Here is a 22,090-nt window from a genome sequence, read left to right on the forward strand (position 1 = left end):
TTTTAAATTCTACAAATAATGCCTTGAGGACAGGCCACTGCTGAAATCCAGAAATGGTGTTTGGCTTCTGGCACACCAATTCCTGCCATGCAGTGCCTGGTTAGAAATACTACCCACGTGTCCAGCAGAAAAATACTCAAATACCCATTTGGAGGGAAGGCTTTGAATTCCTTTTCCCCTAATTCTGTTCTTGTTTCCCTCCTCCCATTTTCATGAAGCCAGCAAGTGGCTTTTATTCTTTTGCAGAAAGGAAGGAAAGCTTCCTCTTGCCACTGCCTTTCACCAGGTGTCAGCACTGCTGCTCCTCCACACACAGCTTTGCAGTGCTGATGCAGTTTTTCATCTTTAAATCCACACAGTGCACCATCATCTAAGACAAAGGTGTTCGAGGAGGAAAATAAACGACATTTTTGCTCTGCAAAGCCACAGACAGCACAGTGCAATGACTGCTCCTTTGCAAATTAAACCCAAATCCAACTCACAACCTCTGTGTTAAATGATGAATGCTAACGTGGTTTATGGAATACACAGCCTAATCCCACAGCATTTCAACACAAAATGAGGTCATTATCTGCAGTGTTATGAGGTCATTCACTCAGATTTCAGATACTTGCCTCCGTTAACTACTCTCTGATCTGCTCCAGAGTTAGGGCTGAATTCTGAAGTGTGGGATCCAGACCTTGAGATTGGTGGGCCTGATCCAGACTGGCCCATCCTCGGTGAATTTTGTCTTCCACTTCCCCAGGACAGGACATCTCTGTTCCTCTGTCCAGGTGGAATGTATTTATTTTCTCTGAAACACAGCAAATTTCTATCAGTGTTGAGACACAACTGAGAGGCAACAAGAAGCACCCCATTTTCTCTCCTTTTCTCCCATCAAGCCAAGGGGAAAAGTCTAAATAGTATCAGATGTTGACCCAACAGTCACCTCATGAATTGGCTTTTGATAGTGGCCACACAGTCCACTTTATGAGCCCACAGGCACTGAAGGATTTAGCAGTAATGCCTCAAATTCTCCAGAACAGCAAAACCACTGCCCCTTCCTGTAATTTGGGATGAATTCACCACGGTGACAGGTCAGAATGGGGAAGTTTGTTTCTCTACACAGATAATACAGGGCCAAGCAGAGGTGTCCAAGTCAGCCTGAGTGCCAAAACCAGCACAGGGTTGTTTACACAAGGTTCCAAACCTAATCAGGCCTGCTGAAAAAGCCCAGTATCAATGAGCAAACTGCTACAGTACCAAAATACCTCCATAATTTAAATAAAAATACTATTCACAGTGCACTCAAGTACCTAGTGTTCACACCATGTCCTTCTCTTTCATTAGCATTTCTCTGAACAGCAGTATATTTTTCTTCTTCTGTCCTTTCATCATTTTCCAAGGCAACCCGAGCTTTGTATTGGGCACTTGATTCAATTTCCTCTGCTAATTGAGTTGCTCTGGCTTCCCGTTTTAAAAACTCTTCTGAATTATCTCTTTCTAATGGCACCCTAAAAAGACAATGGAAAGGAAAAGAATCTCTGAAATGCATTCAAAAGCACAAAGGAGCTACAAAAATCACACAGTGTTAGTTCTAACCGAGTCACAGTGAAAAAAATTCTTGCTTCTAAGCCAGTAGACTTGCTGTCTTTTTTTAAAAATACAGAATTTCTGGACTGGTTTGATATTATGGACAAATTCATGGTCATATACCTGCCTTGAGAGCTGAGGTCAGGGTGCAGAAGTTTTCCACAGGATTTATAAAATCCCCAGTCCCTAAAAGCTGTGCAAAGGCTCCAACTCTTAACATGGTTGAGAACATGAGGAATAAAAAAACCTCAGACTGCTGTTTACATAGAAAACTACTCCAAGAGCCCAAATCTGAAATGTTTTTAGCTATTTACACATTGCCAGCAGACACAATCCTACTGAAATTAAAAAGTTGACATCCTTAATCCTTTGATAATTCCAGCCACAGAGCTTCAGCTCTCCTAGTTATGAAGAACTGCAGAAAAGATGGATGCAACACTTTAGAGCACAGGACCAGAAATTCCTGACTCATCTGTGAGTGCCAGGACCTCAATCCCATCCATTCCACGTCTCTCTCTCTATGGCAGGCAATGGAGTATTGCAAAAATCATCCCTTAGGAAAGTCACCGAGTCAAAATTCAATACATGAGCACTGAAACATTGAAAAAACCCAACCAGGGATGGGACCACACCTGGCACCTCCTTCTGACACCCATTTTTGGAGTTTACCTGTCCTAATTTCTGTGTCAGGTTTTAAAAAACAATTTTTTCCTTTGATTTTAACTTCAGGTTTTGCAAAAGTTGTTCCACCAACCTTACTTTAGAATAAGCTACATAAAAATAGAGAACAGAGCTGAGGCTTGGCCCGTGCTCTGCTGGGCATTATAGAATCACTACTGCCCATATTTTGAAGAATATAAAGGAGAAAAACAAAGAAAGTAGGTGGAGATAGAAGCCAAGTATAAAATAATATATGCAAAGTTGCTCAAGTGTTGGTGGCAGAACGAGGAAAACAAGTGGCTTTGCCAAATTCCAAGCCTGCACTCAGCTACTGCAGCACAAGTTTTTCTCCACATTTTTGGCCAATCAAAACATTTACTGGCCTTATCAATGGTAACTGCAAGAATATTCAATAAAACCCTTCAGCATAAAGCTTTGGCTCAAGTAAAATTTACACTTTAAACCTAGTCCCAGGTCCCTCTGTTAATAACACAGTTAAAGGAGAAGAGCCAATAATCCTCATTTATTTAAAGTGAGTGCAAAAATGAAGGGATGTATGGCAACCTAAAGAGGCAGGGAATGATTTCATGTTTTTTAACAGGCCATTAAAGATGAGGGAAATGGGATGGACAGGATGACATTGTTTAGAACCCTGGTGAAGATCAATACATTTGCTGGAACATAAACTTGTACCTTGATGCAGAGTTTGACCAACTATACCTGCTACTGCTTAGCTCTAGGAAAAGAAAACAATCAAACAATAAATCCTTTACAATCCTTCAGCTGCACATCTAAGCATTTAACTACACTGCTGCTCATCCCAGAGTTGGAAAATCAGGAAAAGAGCTTCCCAGTTTAGCAGACTGATATGCAAAGCAAGTTGCTTGACTAGAGGGGAAAAAAAAAATGGAATTAATTTAAAGCCACCTTCATGTTTTTAATCTGTTTCCATTAATATCCAGAAAGCAGAAAGATGGAAGACTAAAGTTCAAAAGTACAAAAAGTACTTAGAGCAGTGAAGGGAAGGAAAGAACAGCTTCCCCAGGATTCAAACATAAGCCGATTAGAACACTTTGATTATCACCATGTTACAGGTCCATTTGCACAAAACACAGAAATCAGACTGTTGAACCAGAGACCTGTAGACAAGTGCACACACACACAACACACAAAAATCAAAAATCAAAAATATTCACTGAGATTCCTTGATATTCAGAAAAGTAAGTTTCTGCTTCGGGGGTTAAAAGAGTGGGGAAATACTGAAGCCATTTCACAATGGCTGTGAACATCTGCAGTCCATTTGTGTTGCAGTTGCAGTGAACATTAGAGCTGCAGACTCTGGGGAATAAATCACTGCCAGAGTAGCCAGAGCAGCCTTTATACTACTTCTATATTCCAGTTGTTATTATATTTAACTAAAACTTCAGTTTAGAGCTGGACAAGTCTGCTAAACAAACCATCCCCAGCACACAACCCCCACCCTGGTTAGCTGCAGCTTTTCAGCATTCCAGTATCTTCCAGATCAATTGTCTCAATAAAATCAGGATTTAGCCAAACTGCTCTGCTAGGTTAAACAAAAACTATAGGTATAGCAGCTACACACAAATTAATTCACAGCTTTCCACCCTATTCCTGGAAGTTTCTGCAAGAAACATGCCTTATTGCCTGGCTAAATTCAGAAAACTCTGCAATGGGAATGAGCTGTGCCCATTTAAGGGAATATATAAAGATTTCTACATCTAACTATTCACAGAAAGCTGGCAAGGTTTCTTAAGCACCATTCATTCATTGCTTTTGCAGTTATTCGATTCCACAACTTCAGAAACTATGCAAAATGAGCTGTAGAATATAAAGTTTGTCAAACCAGGGAGAACATTCAATACAAATCTAATAACAAAATATTTTGGAACTTACGTATAAGAAGATAAACTGCTGTCATAAGTTGACACTACACCATAATTTTCTTCATTGTAACGAAACATGTCATTGGGATCCCATCCATTAGACTAGAAGAAAATGATGCTTGTTTTTCAAAATGACACTGGAAACACATTCCCTTCAAATTAAGGGCTGATGGCAGAAGTTAAACCTTCTGCCCTTTTTTCTGGGCCTATGAATTCACTGTTCAGATAACAAAGTTATTAATGCCACAGTTTATTTCAGGGAGCTTTGTTCATCAGCTGCACAGATTCTGCCTTCAAAATCCCCTTTTATTTTGGGGTTTTGTATTGTTTTATGAGGTTTATTTTAAGTACATGCTCACTCTAGTACTAGAAGACTACTGGCTAGCAAAACATACATACATTAATACCTTTTTTTGCCTCTTCCAAAAAGTGCAAATTAACACTTCTGAAAGTTTCCAAAAGCACTGATGGAATTACCTGAGAGGCACCACAGGCAGAAGCCTCCTGTTGATCTGCACAACAGTAAAATTGCTATCACAGCACTCAAGCACAACAATAAATGGTTTGAATATTTTATAAAAGCACTGAGAGCATTGGGTGTTCCAATAAATCTCAGCTCTACAGTATGGACACCAAAGCTGACAGGAGAATTGTTCCATCCAAAGTTAATATGCTCTAATCAGTAATATTATCTCCCTGGACACACTGCAGCCTGAATACCTGGCTACAAGAATTTCTGCTTGAGGAAAAGCTGACTGCTGTGATAGATGAGGACATGGCATTTGAGGCCATATTCTCCCTCTAATGATTCATAATCTGAGACTGTCCCTGTGCTTGGGCCAGGCTTCCATCAATTCCCTCCATCTGCAGCCCAGGGACACTTAGCTGAGCACAATCTCCCCATCATTTCCAAGTGCAGTGACAGTCAGACAGGAATGCTCTGATTAAACATAAATCACTTTGGGGCACTGCTGGATTTGGAGTCCTTAACAAAAGCTGCTCTTTGGATCCAGGAGTCCAACACAGCCCTTACCACAGCAGCTGCCATTGGTCAGAATTTGCCAAAAATGCCATTTGAAATTGTCAGTCAAATAATTCCAAAGGGATGTGGCAGCTGCTGCCAAAGACTGAACATCCACCAGCACAATGCAGAACAGCAATTTTGCTCCTCTAAAGTTCATTCTTAGATTGAAATTAAGGAATTATTTCAAGGCATGTCCAGGGAAACAGCTCATTTTCTACTGAGAGATGATAAAAAGCATCACTTACAACATCTGTCTCCAGTGCCTCCAGCTCCTCAGAAGCTGTGTTCTCTCCTCCATCCCATGGCTCCAGATCCTTTTCCTTGTGCTCTCCATTAACTTTAGCACTGATGGCTGAATCAGTAAAAGCATCTGCAACACAGTGGGGAGGGATGGGACCAGTGAGACCAGTTTGAACACTGGTTTTTGTCTGAGGAACAGCCCAAATGCAGCTAGGAACAATATTGAATTGAAAAAATTGAATCACAGGAGCAATATCATCATTCCTCCTTTCTTGGAGCTGCTGGACATCAGAAAGGTCCCTGCTCCAGACCTAAAAAAACTATACAGGTACAGACTAACTTCTCCCATATCAGAAAATAGAATTATTTTCAGTTATTTCAAAATATTTTCTACAATTAAATGTATATTTGGGGAAGAAAAAGAGAAAAAAACCCAAGGATCTTTATTCCTCTAGAAAACCAAAGACTTGTATAAATTTTTTTTCCAACCAGCCCACACAACTGCACACCACAATAGTGTGCAAATATCAAAAGAGCAGGAAAGCAACTCCCTAAATGGGCAAAATACAATTTTTCTTTCAAATATCCAAATTTCTTCTTTTTCCATAACTCCTCAACACACCAACAGAGCAATTATCCACCAGCTCGGTGCTCCCATTTCCTGTGACATGAACAGAGGGGTCTCCTCTCCTGCCAGAGTTTTTCTAAGCAGCAGCTTATCCAAACCACACAGAAAAATTCAGGAAAACTCTCTACTTTTTGTTCTCAACAACATAAGAGAATAAATAACCAGTAAGGTTCTTCTGTTGTTCATAAAAATTTAAAAAAAAATCAAAAAATAAAGATCACAAACATTTATTTTGACTTGTTCATGTTTCATTCAAGCCAGACTTAAGAAGGGAAAATATCAGAGTATTACAAGTGCTGTAAAAATATATCTAAAGCCATTCACCAAGGAAGCCAAGCTTTTGTATTTGTAAGCAATTGGATCTCAGAACTACATACAGAACTCTAAAAAATTCAAATAAGCTTGTTATAACCTCATAAATAAATAAATCAGCCTAAAATAAATAAGTCTTCAATCCAGAATTTCCTATCATCATTCTACTGATGAAATAAGAAGCAAACATTTCAGACCTTTAGAAAAGATGAAATCAAACCACCAGGCAGTGCCAGATAAGGAAAAACGTGGCCTAAATTAACTTCTGGCAAGATCTAAAAATCTGCCTAAAAAAAAAAATAAAATTAACTTTAAAGCTATTATGAAAAGAATTCCCAACATATGAAGTTGGCCACTGATGCAACAGCTTTTACACAATCACTGAAGATGTTTTAAAGAGAGACTGCTGACATTGCTTATTATTCCTGTTTTACCCAATCTCACTGTGAAATTCTGCACATATATTGGATAAAAATTCACTGTGCTTGATCTCTCTAATAACAGCCAGCCCTAGCACATGAAATGCTCACACAGACAGTTTTTAAAATATACTTTAATATATATTATATATATGTGTTCAAATGGCATCTGAAACCACACAGGAACACAGTGCTACAAATCATAGTTAAGTAGTAGCTAAAGAGCACAATTTTAAGAATTTTAAAGAATTTTTAAGAATGGAAACTCTTAATTTACTTTATCAATAGCCTGTGGTTTAACTCAGATAAACCAGAGCTGCATCTGCCCCAAATATCATTAATTCCATGTTTTATTTCTGCTCAGATTGAGACATTTTACACCAAATCCAAGTTGGAGGCTGCTTATGTCTTTTAGGAAACTGAAATTTGTTTCTGCATCTCTGGGAGTGGAGGGAGCTCCTCTCCAGTGAGATGAGATAAATATGAATTAGGAGCCTGATGGCAGCACCTGATGAAGGCAATCTGTGTTTCAGAAGGGTGTTTCCTTCATTTCTATTAAATTCCTCCAGGCAAACTCCACACAACTGTGCCATTTTGGATCCTGTGAATAAAATACCAGCTTAACAAGACTCATCTACTCAACCCACTAATTTTCTTATTTAAACAGCCACATAAACATTCAGAAGTGCTGTTATTGTAATGATACAGACGGAAAAAAACACCCAAGCCAAAACAAAAACTCCACTATCAGCAAGAGCTACAGGTCTGAGTAGGATGTGTGCAGTCACTGCTAAGTTTCCCAGTAAATCCAGTATATCACAGGGCACAGGAAGCTCCACTGCTCTGCATTCCTCTCCCATTTTATAATGAAAGTCACAAGTGAGACTGTGCCCCCTTTAACCTCTACAACTCAAAGAAAATCCAAAGACAGGAGAAATTCAAGCTACGAAGGCACTGTCCCAGTCAGACAATGTGGTCTCAAGAGCATCCAGGCAAAGTTTAAATGCAGCAGGATGGGACCTCAAGGCACAGATCAGTATTTTCCTGGAACAAACAGCAGGGCAGGCACAGAGGAGAGCAGAATTAAAAACCCAGCAAAGCCTCTACCAAAATTAATCAGCAACAAAATTGAGAAAGAATGTAAAAAAAAAAACCTCTAAAAATAACAGTTTCCAAAATAAAAATGCGGATCTTAAGATTATTAATAAAGTAAATGAGCTGCTGCTAAAAGTGCTGGCTGGCAGAGCAATAAGTGACAAGACACTGCACAGGCTCAGCTTTCCCCTTATCTGGTGCCTCTTATCTCTGAGCTGTTGAACAAGCAATTCACATGACACCTTGACAAGGCCAAATTTTTAATCAATCCCTTTTCTACACGGCAAAACCAAAGTTAAAGATCAAATGGAACGTGGTGAAACAAGGGGCTGAGGCTGTAACACTCAATTAGCCCCCACTGCCTTTGTACCTGCTTAATGTGACATTTCCTAAGCAGAGGAGTTGGGTATCAAAGACCTTGTTTTAAAACACGGTAAAAAATGATGAAATCATTTTTCATGAATGAAAAAAAAATCCCAAGGAGAACTCTATGCAATGGAAATTCATATGAAGACAAATTAAAAATACACATACTGCAAAAAACTCAGCTGGGGCAAATTCTTCAAGTGTGTGCTACTAAGTGAGTTAAAGAAAAAAGTGCCAGAACAGAGCAATTAAGAGTCCGGGTTTAATTAATTTCAATGCCTAACATGCTTGTTTTCACAAACAGATTTTGGTGAAGAGCACAAATGTGCAATTAAGTGCCAGTCTGCAGCAGAAATGCCATTAAACCAATCAGTGTTACGTGCCAAAGGTGCTGATGCCACTCACTGAAGCTTTGATCAAATCAAAGTAAGCTGAGATTTCACCTTAAAGGTTTCAACAGTAAACTCTGATTTGTTTTGTAACTACTTACTACTGATTTGAAACATTAAAACCAGTTACCACCGGCTCTGCAGAGCCAACATTTCCTTCCTTTGTTCATAAGATGCCTTCTGCTATTCCCCTTGCAACACTTTCTCTGGAAGGATGCCACTTTCAGAGCTAATTCAAGGAAAATCTGAAATTGCCAATTCTCTTCTGCCTTTCTTTTCATTGGATTTGTAGTATTTTCCTAAGTGTGCCAAAAAACAATAAAAACATTGCAGAAGTCTTTTACTTTACCAGTAAGTTATGATGTTTGAATTGTCTTGTCTTTAAAGAGAAGCCAAGAAGGCAACTCCAAAGCCTTATTGAAATTTGAATCCCATGCAAACCAGCTCTGTGGATTGATCAGTGTTCAGGGCTCCAGGAAACAATTCTTGTGTAGAATCAGGAGAAACACAACCTCCTGCATCAATCAGGAGCCCAAATCACCCAGCAGCAGCAAGATCTCAGCATTCAGAGATTGAGCAGAAAGATGTGATAATATTAATGTACAGCCAAGGATTTCAGCCTGCACTGAGAGTGGATTTTTAGCAGCTGATTTCCACTGCACATACAGAAATCAGTGTCAGTCTCTCTTTAAAAGCAGACAGAACAGTCTGAAAAAGGGATGATGGGTATAATACAGCTTCACCTGAGTTTTCCAGTGCATGTTTCATTCATCAGCCTGCCTGTACTGCAGCAAACCTCAATTCTGCAGAGACAGACCCTCAGGTGAGTCCCTCCCATTCCTCTGGAAGCCAAACAAGCACCTCCAGGAGCTGCAAGGTCTGTGCAGACTGACAGAGCTGCAGGAAGCAGGGACACATTGATTTTTTGAACATTTACAGTCACGACACCCCTCTCTGCACAGACCTACCAATTTTTCTCCCAGCCTTCCCAATTTCCACAATCTGGGCAGACCCCCAGGCTCTCTCTGAAGGTGCAGTGTCACGCTTGGCACAAAGCCACGTGTGCTGCTCCCAGTTCCACCCTGCAGGCCTGCACTGGTGTTCCCTCCCCTGGGCTCTCTGGGGGGGTTATCAGCTCCCTGCCCCAAAGCTGCAGGGCTCTGATAGCACTGGGAGCTGCTGGCAGGCTCTGGCAGAGGCTTTTCACACACAACTCTGTTTTCTATCTTCTCATAGGAGACTCCATCCCATTCCCTTTCTCCCCACCTGCTGCTCTTTCCCATTCCTCTTCCAGTCTCTTTTTCATAATCCAGAGAACATCTCTGCTACTCAAAACAGAGGGTGGAGCAGAAGATCCAGACCCACAGCCAGGAGCCCATTTGCCCACGTTCCTCCAGCCCATCAGGGAACAAATGCCAAAATAAAACCCATAGATACTTATACTGAACTGGGAGATCAGGATGCATTAAAATTCCCAAAACAGTATCTTCTGCAGAATTTTTTTTAGTTCAAGGGGCCCACAAAAATCTAGAATTCTCTTACAGGGTAAGAAACTACACAGAGAGAATCACAGAATATCCTGAGTTGGAGGGACCCACAAGGATCATCAGACCCCAACATCCCTGCTCCAGGGAAGCTTCCCAATGGAGAGCTCCTTAAATGCCCTTTTATTTTACTACAATTTTAAACCTTCCCAACCAAGCATTTCCAAATTCTCCTCACTTATCTGTGAAAACCAAAATCCATTGAGGGTTAGAAATTCCAAAGTCTCTGTTCCTAGGTAAGTGTAACCAGAGGACCAAGCAGGGACAATTCCCAAAACAAGGAATACCAAGTCTTCAGGCAGGAGTTCAGAGTCAGTTTTCACTCTAAATCATCCAGTACCACAAAGATTGGAGTTTATTTACAAGAACAAAAGGCCAGCAGTTCCTTCATGCACATTCATAAACCTCCAGCCTTTTGAATCCTTGTTTATTTAATTTCCCAGGAAGCAGAAAACCCCTCATTGCTCTAATTTGAAGGTGTGATCAGAGACTGAGTTACACTTTAAAGTGTCATTTCCAGATAATGTATTTTTGAGACAAAATGGAAAGCAGATTAATTCACCCACTCTGAGTTATCAAGTTCTGCAGCCTTCCAGTTTATCTTGTTTCAAAGTCTCCATGGCTTTATTTCAGCTCTCCAGTATTTAAGAGATTTAGACTCAGTCAGTCCACCTAATAAAGTGAACTGAGGGACTGTTCAACCTGAAACAGTAATTTTCTTCCAGAAAATGTGCATGGAGCAATTATTCCTAGAAGCTGTAGTATATTCCCCATTCAGTCTGCTCAAAATCTATCAAGATTGGGTGAGGCAGAGCCCAGTTTGCATTTACATTAAAGTGATGTTCATACCAAACTCATTATAAAACAGCTCTCATGTAATTTAAATTCCAAGTCCCATCCAGAACCTGGAGCTTATCTGCATTTCAATGCTGCATTTGCTCTGACATTATGCATCATCATCTGGGAAAAGCAAAAATTCCTTGAAACAACAAACCTCTCATTCTGCAGCTTTAAATCAGGCAAGAACATCCACATGTACAAACACAAGGTGAAGAGAGAAATTCTCATTAAATGTCCTCAAGTCCCTACAAATCTCTAAGTCCCTGCTAATGGGAATAAAACCTGTGTTCCAATAAGCACTGAGCTCCTGTGACAGTTATTAATCAACCTGTAAATGTACACAGAGACAATTTCACCCCATGCCACAAAAACCTGTGCATTTCCTTTTATTCCTTATCCCAGCAAATCAGCAACATTAAGGACAAAGACTCTGGAGATTTGCTGCCCAAAACCAGAGAAATCTGCAAAGGAATAGAAGTGACTCACGAGCTCTTAGATTCCAGAAAAATAATCAGGGGCTCGGAGGTCAAACATTAAAAGTATGAAGAGTGACTGCAAAATTGTTTAATTTGAACAGTTTCAATGTCTTCAAGATTTTAAGACTTGTCTGTCACCTCTCTGTATTTTAAAGAGCTTTACCTACAGGTCTACAAGAAGTAAAGGCAAAAATTTAAAACACGAATAGAGGATTTTAAAAGAATTTTTAGCTTTGTTTGAAGGAGTAAATATTCTATATTTCTATTTTATTCTCTTCTATTCTGTTCTATATTTATAGAATATTTCTATGAAGGCATGTTTAGACACAGAAGTTGTCTCAGTATAGACTCTATATATCTTCACTCTGAGAAATAATCTTTTTCCAAAGAGTTTCTGTATTCAATGATTCTTGTATAACACTTAACTGAGAAATTTAGAGAATTTACAAAAAAATGTGTTTACCTCCCATAGAATCTATAAAACACTCTGTAAAACCACTAAGGCTTTGCTTTCCAGACACCAAATCAGCTACTCAAAATGATTATTTTTTTTTTAATTTATAAATTTCTGATTTCACGAGGTGCTGAAATTTTGCACTCTTTAAGAATTACAAATCCAAATACGAACTTCAATACGTGGATCCTAAAGCATCTACTTCGAAAAAAATTCGAATTATAATCTTAAAACATTAAAAAAAAAAAAAAATTAAAACAAATATACCTCTTCTGGCATAATTGGTATCCATATCCTTAAAATGCACCATAACAAAGTCTGAAGATTTGAACAAGATACTCTCCAGGATATCCTCTCGTTTTGGCCCCAAACTGGATTCTGCAGTTTTCCGATGAGCAGCATCAACCACTAAATCACACTGTGGGAGATACAAACACAAGGCACTGCTTTACTGCACAGTCATTCCCTCCAAAATTTCATTTATTTGCAAAAAACTGGGTATTTACAATCTGCTCGTGTAAATCTAGGCATGAACAGTAAAAAATAATTCACGGTAAATGTTCAAATTTTAATCAAACGTTGGATATTTGGTATTAAGAATTTTCTCAAGAGGGAAGAATCAAAATGTAAAAAATTACCTTAGGACTGTAGGTTTTAAAAACTCCTTCATATATACCACCATTTTTCACTTGTACTTCACATTTGGATCCCTAGAAAGCAAGAAAAATGAAAATATGACTTTCTACCAACATGACAAATGACATTACAGTGATTTTCTTAAACATGTGCTCTTTACATAGGTCCAAAGTGTAAAAATACAGCTCAATTTTTAGCCAAATCTCCTCATTCAGCATCTGCCCATTTATAAATACACTGCTGTGCTCTGCAAATTCAAATAGCTGGGTGTGTATGGGCAGCTCTGAAGGGATTTAAGATATTCACTGCAGAATATTTGGTTCTCACAAGACTCTTGACCAGTTAAAACACACAAAGAAGGTTTTGTGTAAACCCCAAATCTGTGCCTGTGTGGGTACAAATAAGGATAAAAGCTTCTCCTGGCCTCAAGCAGATGTGGGACACTCTGCCTTCATTTTGCCATGTCAGGGCTTCCCTTAAAATCTTGGGAGAAAGGTTTCTAATCCCTGCACGGGTACTCATTTTATTTATCCAGAACCTCTCTAAAGACAGGAAATCCAAAATACACCTAAGAAATCTGCTGTACCTCTGCAAATTAGAGTGAAACCTTTCCAAGCCTAACATTTCTGTGACCCTTTAAAGTTCAACTTTGGCAAAAAGTGTTTAATGTTCACCCCTTTATATTACAATTAGTGGGTTAATTAACAATTCCCTGTCACTACAGGAACCATTTTTACAAATATGAGGACTTACAACAACTGATGTGAGTATGTGAACCATTCTCATGTTTGCATAGATGCCATCAAAAGAAATCTGAAAAATAAGAAAGTCATCATGAATATTGAAGAAATTCCAAAAGCCAGAGCACCCAACCCAACCCAGGCTTTCACCAGTACACAGAAAATCTCAGAAATACTGGGTAAAAATTTCACTCAGGCAAGATATATGGAATGCTTATTATTAAATATTAATATTAAACATGCCAGGGGAGATTTTCAGAGGGCCCCTGACCAGTTAAAGATCTAACACCCTCTCAAATAAGCTAAAAAACCCAGGAGAGCCCCTAATGTCACTCCATTAAGGAAATTCTCTGGCTGGCTGGGTGCAGCTGATATGCACAGATTTGAGGGATGTCAGCAGGGCTTTGTTTTTAAACAAAAAAAAAAGCCCTGCTGGTTTAAGAGCCATCAAGAGAATGAGGCACTTGCAGTGCTGCAGAAGCAAAAAGGTGTTTTCAGGCCTGCTCAGCCTCATCCTTTCATCTCCCAGCCCTGATTACACACATTAACAGGAGCTAAAGCCATCAAATTGTGGAGTGCTAAATTGCCACAAAGCCTGTCATTAATTTAGTCCAAAGTAACTCAGTGCAGCACCAGGACCTGCAATCCTGACTGGGAGAGCTGGGCAGGTGTCCCCAGGCTGCTGGAGGACACATTCACCTCAGTGCAGGTGTTTTATTGAAATACCTGGTATCTCTTTGTGTTTGTAAAACAAGAGATGCTAAAACAGCTCTTGGGATCTCACCATATTCTGAGTTTTTCAAATGACAACGTGTTTTTAACTGTCAGTCACTTTGCTGGGCTGAACAGACAAGTTTAGGGACACTCCTGTGCTCAGCACTCAGCACACACAAACCAGCATTTGGGGATGGTTAGTGTTTGCCTGTGACCTTTTCCACCAGTTTTCCTCAAAGCTTCTTTAGTTTTCCTCAAGTGTCTTGGTATCTTCAATAAACATTTATGTAAGCAAACTGCAGCCCTTTGAAATCTTCCTGCTCCTGCTCCATTCCCCAAAATTGGGCATCTTTGAAAACCAGGCCAGCAACAAATTGGCAAATATTTGATTAGTGAAGTTCAAAGATTCACTTCTTCAATTGAGATCCATGTATTTAGCTCTGATAAAATCATGTTCTGCAAATCAAGCCACATCCATACTCCAGTAACACACAGCCTTGGGAGCAACTAAAGCTGCACACTGGAGCTACTGAGAATAATGGTTCAGCAATTTTAGAGTAAAGCTAAACAAAGTAGTTATTTTTATTTCATTAAATGCTGCCTTACTGTCATCTGTTTAAGAGAGAAACCAATGTTAAAAATTTTCAGATAGGAACTAATTCAAAAAGCATTGCATTAAGTTAAATGTTATTTAAATTTACAGCTGTAATTGCAAGAAAACGCAGAATATTTATATTAGTGCAGTCAAAAGTTTAAGTGAACCTTCCCCCCTTCACCCTCCCAGGAGACTTAAATGAATGTGAGATGCTACTCTAGAAAATTGTATCTCACTCTAAAGCATCCACCCACCATGGTATCCCAAGGAAAAAATGGAGAGAATATTCCAGTATCTGCCATTCTTTTAAGTTGTTTCCCTCTGCTCTGCAGTGGCACAAAGAGGAGAAATCTCAAACTTACCGTAGGCTGGGGTGGTCCTTTGCCACTGCTGCGGCCTCTGGAATTAAAAACACACATGGGATATGATTAAAGAACTGCTGAAACTGCTGTTATTTCCTACCAAGCAGGAATTCCAAATTCCATCTTAATTTAGACTTGAGAATGGGGTTGGGAAAAACAGCATTTCCAGAGGGCAGAGCCTGACATAAACCACCGGGTTTAGCTCCAACCTGCTGAGCTACCAAGTGCCATCAGCAGGTTGAGGGCTACCTGGGATAAATTAAAGGACAAAATGAAGAAAATACTAAGCTTATAAAATCAGAGTAAGAATAAAAGAACAATCCTGCAATTAAAGCAAATTCTAAAACTTTATGGCACATAAAACCAGGACCCACATCAGGCTCAAGCCCTACACAGCAGAGGGTCCCTTCCTTGAGCCAGGAGGCTCCAAATGTTGTCACCGTGTCACATTTGGGCCACCCAAACAACTGACCCTGCCCCAGGCCACAGAGGAGCCCTGACTGTGAGGCTCTGCCTCCAGAGCTCATTTCTAATTGCTCTCACAACCCTGCAAACCAAATCATTCTGCCCATTCCCCCAAAAACACCGGATCCTCCTAATGCCAATCTGTCACTGTGGAGCACTCGGGACACTGGGGATGCTCAGAACACCCTGAACACTGAGCAGGGTCAGTCTGTGCCCTCCACCCCAGGCACCTGAGCCCCAAAACATCCCTGCAGTTAAAAAAGTGTCCAACAGCTCCACTGGTGTGTCTTAATTCTAAGTTCCTCCCCTGTACCAAGAAGTCCTAGTTTCAAATGCTCCTCATAGTGATTTAGATTTGTGTTATGACTTGAGGAGTGCTCACTGTAATGTGAGGCAAAAATAAATCTTCTGTTCTATTAAAATAAACTCAGTTTTTAAAATAGACTCACCTTACTGACACACAACTATTTCAATAAAGACAACTGAAGAATTATGTCTGGTGTTATCTAAACAACACTAAAATCTAGATCCAGCTGGATGTCACAAAATCATGGAATGGTTTGGGTTGGAAAGGACCTTAAAGATCCATCCTCATCCCATGGGATGGATCCTTCCTCTAGACCAGGTTGCTCAGAGCTCCTGAGCACCTTCATCAGATGCCAACTGCATTCAAATGCTTTTAAAAACACCAAGCTGGGGCTGAATACAACCTACCCCTCAAAATAACAGGCCCTTATAAAAGACAGCTCACAGGGTAGTCAAAAAATCAAAGGAACTTCTCTCAGTGAACATAAATAACCCTTCAATAAATTCTGCCGAAATAAGCAAAGCCATCAGAGAGCCATGAAAAGCCTTAATGAGGAAAAAATGAAAAACCACTAAACTATCACCTGACTCATTTCCAACAAGCTTCTGCAACAGAACTGTGGTCTCAGAGCATCACACATGCTGGGGGCATTGACTGATGGCAGAACTGCAGATTTGGGGTGCCCAGCAGGCATTTTCAGGATATTGCAGAGTGCTAATCTCACTAAAAAAAGCTCTAATGCAAATAACCTTTATTTAACTACCCATCAACCTTAACTTTCCACAGGGCAGCTTCACAGTATCAGGTTTGCTCTGGAGCAAATCTCACCATTTACCAAATCTGACATTTGTTAAATGGCCTCCAAGAGAACTGAAGCTTTGTGAACCTGGAACAGCATTTTTGCACAATATTCAGACTCTCCTCTTTCCAGAAGTCATTCCACCAGACGTGGAACCCCCCACATAAGGGACAGCCCAGTTTGATTTGTCCTTCTACTACAATCAAAAATGTGACAATCATGGTCACTCAGAGAACTTGGTCAAAGTCAAACAATTTTATCAGTTCCATCTGCTTTATAAGATCCTCCTTCCTCCATCATGCATAGATCAAAAGTGAAAGAGTTTCGTGTCTTTGCAAGAGAAACCACTCCCATTTCTAGTGACAAAGTATTCTTAGACCTGAAATAACTGGGTTGCAAGACTGGGCAGAAAGTTTGGAGTATTCCCTCTAAGCATGAACTCAAGTGTTCCAGATTTTCCATCTCTTACCACATTTCCAAAATTACTGCCCACATTTCTTCAAGAAACAAACTGATTGTGCACATCCACATCAGTAAGAAGTCCCAACCTCTACATTAGCCAAGAATTAAAGCAGAAATTCTCTGATCTATCAGGTCTCTTTATAGATCTAACCTCTTGTTTTCCAGCTACAACTGTTAATCACAAACCATTGGATAAAAACCAACAAAACATATCCACCAAGATGAAAAAAGAAATATATTTACCAATCCTACAAATGCAACAATTTAGCCAAATCTGTATCTTCTGCTAAAACCAAGGCCATCAACTTGAGTTTCATATTCCAGTAAGTGAAGACTCAAGTTCAAACTATCATTTGACACATCTTTGATGCAACATATGAAAAAAAAACAAACGCAGAAGGTAGATGGGTTTTGCCAGATGTTTAACATAATTTGGAACAGGAGAGTAACACAAAGAAATGGAGGTGGGGGAATCTAGGAAGGCTCAGTAGCAATTTGGCACTGCTACCTAAAGCCCAATTTCCATTAGGGTAAATACGACAAAATTAAAAAAAAAATCATTTTACATTGCAGATATGTGGTTAAAGGTAAACCTGGGTGAAGGCAGGATAGCCTGGCAAATCCAAGCTGGAAACCCTTTGCTTTGGGGTGGCAAAGTCACAAACTCAGGACAAAGTAAGGACTGAGCAATTAAACTCAGCAATTAAACCCCTTGGGTCCAAGAGTTACACACCAAGAGGCAAAGTCTCCATCAGGGCCCAAAAGCTGCACTATAAATGTTTTTTCCCAGCAGCAACTTGCACATTTTTTTTTCTATTTTTATGAGTATTTCCTCAGCATCCCTCACCTCCCTCCTTAATGTTTACATGCCAAGTAGAGTGTTTGTATAAGCAAAACAAGGTCACGCATTTGTATTTTCCCAATTAATGCAAGGGAAACAAAGTCGTTCCTGGATGGGAAAGAAAGTCTCCAATTTTCTCTCCAGCAGCATCTTCACTTTGAAACTAAGAAACAAATGCAGACACACACTGCAATTAATGTCTGGAGCAGAAATGCAGCTACAAAGATTTGAATTTTAAGAGTGTGAATGGATGTTTCTAGAGCACTGACTGACATTGTTGCAGCTTGGAAAACAAATTTACAGGGTACTCTAAAGAACTTCAGTGCACTGAGCTGGCAAAGCTTTTCTTCTAAGGGAGAAATCTGAAGTGCAAAGATTTATTCCAATGCAGTGTTTGGCTCTCTAAAGTCAAATGAATCGAAGATGTCAAATAAGGATTATGCAAGAAGTCCTGCAGCTTTATTTTCTGTAGTTTTTTCCCCCGATACTGACATCAATAATGTCAATTCCTGTCTCCACACAGGGTGACAGCTTCTGCAGCATCTGGATATGTAACAACCTCGAGTGTGGCCCCGTGCACACCTGGAACCTGTTGATGGGCTTAGTCATTGAAGAACCTTCACAGACATTGCCATGAATCAGTTGTTAAATTAAAAGTTACTCAAAACCAGGGGTATAACACCACCCTAAATGTATTTACAGTGATAAGAGGTCTGCAGGTTAACCAGTCACGCTGCTCAGCAGTTTAGCACAGTTGCACTAAAACTCACACAAAGATGTCAGAACCAACTAGAAAAGCTGGGACTGACACATGTGTCCAGAACAGTCACTGCCCTGAAATTCCAGCACCTTGGCATTGCACATTCCCCTTTCCTTTCACCTGAATGGCATGTTCACCATCCTCAAGAATTCTGTTAGGCTCTCAAGAAAGGGATATCAAGGAAGAAAGGAAATAAATTAAGGCAAGAAGTTTGTGTTGTTTGCTTTTGAGGCTGAACCATGGGGTGGTTTCAGTTTTAGCTTTTTGATGGGAAAAAGCCATTTTTAAAGGACAGTAACTCAGTGTATTCTTATCCCAAGACCAGTTAGACAAACAAGTTACCAAAATGAAAAATCCCTTCTGCCACAATTGTAACAAGAAACATCCAAATCCTGACTCTTGAGGTGTTTTGACTTCAGATAAAATAACAATGGGGGAAAAATAACAACAAAAAGAGGATGAAGAGATGGAGGAAGGCCGGGATAGAAGCAATTTGCAGCCAGAGGACAGCTAACCCTCCTGTGCTTGCATAACAGCAAAAACTCCCCTCAAACACAGAAAGTAGATGTTAGATAATGTTCTGACAGCACAGGGAGCAAGTTTGTGAACCAAGTCTACATCTTCCCTAATTACAGATTGCTGTGCTATTGGCATCTCCCCTGCAGCCCGAGCCCATCTGCCACAGTGCACATTAAACAAACACAACATTTCACTTGGGGCCACTTTATAATAAAGGTATTAATCCTTTTTTTTTTTTTTTTTTTTAATCTCAAATACCTTCAAGGATGCCTTCATTTCTGATTTTTCCCTTTGTTTAATAGTACAGTAAAAAACACTGGAATGTCTTGGTTGTTCACAGAGGATTTTACCTTTTCTAATCTGAAATACAGATGTGCAGCAGTATGAAGCCATGGAGACCAAGGCAGTGAGCAGAGCTGACCCTTCCCTCGTGATCAGAGGTAGAAGGACAAATGCTCAGCCCAATTCTCCCAGTAACAAACCCACAACAGAAAATTAGGCCCACGACAGTTAATTACCAATGAGTTTTCTGCTCAAACTAAGGTTTCAAGAGCAACTTAGCCATGAAAAGTAACATTTTTTTTCTGCATGGGACTGTTAGTGCTGCAGGGAAATGAGCTGCTGGGCAGAAAGCTTGGCATAAATTGGAGATGTTTAGGTTTTTATTAAAGGATACAATACTTAAAATTGATACCAAGATGCAGACCACTTAAATTTCCATTTTTATGAACAGAAAAGCCACTCAGCTTTTCATTCACATGGCCAGGTTTATAGCGTGAACCATCTTTGAATTGGCACTTCCCAAAAGACCAAGGACAGCTATAGGGGAAGTTCTCTGAAGGTGTTCCATGGGACTGTGATTTTACAGACCCTCCATTCAGAAATAACTTGAAAAATTAAGAAAGAAAGAGCATGAACACCTCTGAGGGAACATGTCAGTTGTTCAGCAGTCCCACCAGAACTCCCTAAGGAGTTCTGAAGTGGAATTTATCCAATAGAATCCGGAAAGGCAACACTGCTAGGAGAAATCCAGTGGCTTTAAATCTTAAACTTGGGGCAGAATTCGAAGCTCACATGCCCAAATCTATGGGGGCAAGTGCTTGCCATCAGGCTGAATTTCAAAAAATGAGCTGGAGGTTTTGTTGCCCTTCACGTTAACCTCTACAGTACCACTGTGTGTTGGCAGGGACAGAGCACAGTAAATATCACGTCCAACCTAATGGCATATGTAAAAACCATTAAATCGGTGCTCTGAGCTGCTGAGGTATTGTTGTTATTTATTTTATCCTTTTCAACCCTTCCAAAGCTCTTCCGCTTCCAGTTTCACTGGCTGGGAACAAAGTAAAACCCTATTTCCAGTGATGTCCAACAATGGGGGCACTGTAAATTCTGTTTTATTGCCAGTGCACAAAACCGAGTGGGAATAAACGTTCGGTTGAAGAGGAAGATGAATAAAACTCGAAATGAAACTGCTCTGAGTGACTGTGACCTTCAGAACTGTTACCGTCCTGCTCTGATCGTTTGTTATGACCCCCAAAGCCCCGGAAAAATTCACAGCACTACAGAGTTTATTATTTGAGGGAAAGAAAGGGGGAAAAAAAAAGAGTGGATTTGCGTAGCTAACGATCTGAGAGCAGGAGCGGGATCAATCTTCCAGAGGCAGCGAGCGTGGGGTGGGGGGGGGAGGCGAGGAAAGGGCTCAGCCTCTGCAAGATTCCTGCCCCAAAAATCTGCGAGAAAGCGAGGCCGCGCTTGGAGCCACCATCCAGCGGCGCGGCGCGGCCCGCCTTCCCGCGAGAATTTTATTGCGATCTCCATTATTAAAAAAAAAAAAAAAAAAAAAAAAAATCAAATAAAAATACTAAAAAAAAAATAAAAATTAAAAATAATAACCATCACTATATATTAAAATTATTTTGATTTTTTTTTTTTTTTAAAAATCTTCCCCCACCCCCCCCTTTCCCCCGGGTGAGCCGAGGGCGCTGCGCCGCCATCGCGGGGCCGGATCGCCGCCCCCTTCCCCGCCCGGGCCGCCCCCCGGCCCCGCCGCCATCGCTCGCGGCCCTTCCCGCGCCGGCCCCGACACGTGCGGCCCGCGCCCCCCGCTCCCCCCGCTCCCTCCTCAGCAGGCGGGTCACGTCGGCCCGGGGGAAGCGGCGCCCCCCGCCCCGGGCCCCGCGGGGGGCCGAAATGGAGCCTCCGCGCCGTGCCCTCCCCGCTCCTGAAGGGCACCGGCCGCGGCCCGGCCTCGCCCCGGCACTGCGGAACCCTCTCGGCGGGGCCGCGAGCGCCGCGCCCGCCGCCATCGCGGCCCCCGCCCCGGCCCCGCCATGCTGCGGGCCCCGCGCCCCCCCTTCCCCGGCCGCCGCCGCCGCCCATGGAGGCCGGTGCGGGGCGAGGGCGGGGGGGAGGGGGGCGGCGGGGGCGGGCGAGCGGCGCCCGCGCCGGGCCCGGGGCCGGAGCCGGGGCCGGTCCCGCAGCACTGCGCACCCACCTGCCCATGTTCTGCCTCCCCGCGGCTGACGGGAGGCCGGGGCCGCCGCCGCCGGGGGGCTTGCGGTTGTTGCCGGCGGGCTGCGCCGCCGTCGCCGCTTGCTTGAGGGACATGACGAGGAGGGAGGGAGAGCGCCGGGGGTCGCGCCGGGCTGGGTGCGCTCGGCCGGTCCGCGCTGCGCTGGCGGGGCCGGGGCGCCGCTGGCTCGGCCGGTTGCTCCCAAACAGTGCGAGCGGGGCGGAGGGAGCGGAGCGCGGCGCGGAGGGATCCGCGGGGGGGGGCGGGCGGCGGCCGGGCCGCGCCGCGGGGCGAGAGCAGCGGCGGGGCCGGGGGGCGCGGCGACCACACCCGCGGGCTCGGGGCACCCCCGCGGTGCCGGCGGAGCGCGGCGGAGCTGAGGCGGCGGGCGCGGGGCGGGCGGCGGCGCGGACTCTTTACGGGAAGTCGGAGGGCGCGGCGGCGGTGCTGCGGCG

General features: G+C 42.0%; 1 protein-coding gene across 25 annotated transcripts in view; it reads right to left on the bottom strand.

Moving 5' to 3' along the window:
- The window catches only part of ATXN2 (ataxin 2), a 49,640-nt gene extending 27,758 nt beyond the window's left edge, over window positions 1–21,882 (bottom strand). For 20 of the 25 annotated variants that reach the window (XM_088176179.1, XM_088176171.1, XM_088176170.1 and 17 more), the window contains exons 1-9: window positions 21,618–21,871; window positions 14,971–15,007; window positions 13,313–13,372; window positions 12,562–12,633; window positions 12,191–12,341; window positions 5,406–5,530; window positions 4,147–4,238; window positions 1,296–1,493; window positions 615–793 (exon numbers count right to left, since the gene is read on the bottom strand). In XM_088176179.1, coding sequence (XP_088032305.1) covers window positions 615–793; window positions 1,296–1,493; window positions 4,147–4,238; window positions 5,406–5,530; window positions 12,191–12,341; window positions 12,562–12,633; window positions 13,313–13,372; window positions 14,971–15,007; window positions 21,618–21,730 — 1,027 coding nt within the window. In that variant the 5' untranslated portion in view covers window positions 21,731–21,871. Of the gene's footprint in view, window positions 1–614; window positions 794–1,295; window positions 1,494–4,146; window positions 4,239–5,405; window positions 5,531–12,190; window positions 12,342–12,561; window positions 12,634–13,312; window positions 13,373–14,970; window positions 15,008–21,617 lie in introns of all 25 variants that reach the window. The other 5 variants (XM_014874891.2, XM_088176174.1, XM_088176176.1 and 2 more) reach the window with 1 other exon arrangement.
- Between the last annotated feature and the right edge of the window lie 208 nt (window positions 21,883–22,090).

The sequence above is a fragment of the Sturnus vulgaris genome, chromosome 19, assembly GCF_052056855.1.
Source record: "Sturnus vulgaris isolate bStuVul1 chromosome 19, bStuVul1.hap1, whole genome shotgun sequence".
NCBI classification, from domain to species: Eukaryota; Metazoa; Chordata; class Aves; order Passeriformes; family Sturnidae; genus Sturnus; species Sturnus vulgaris.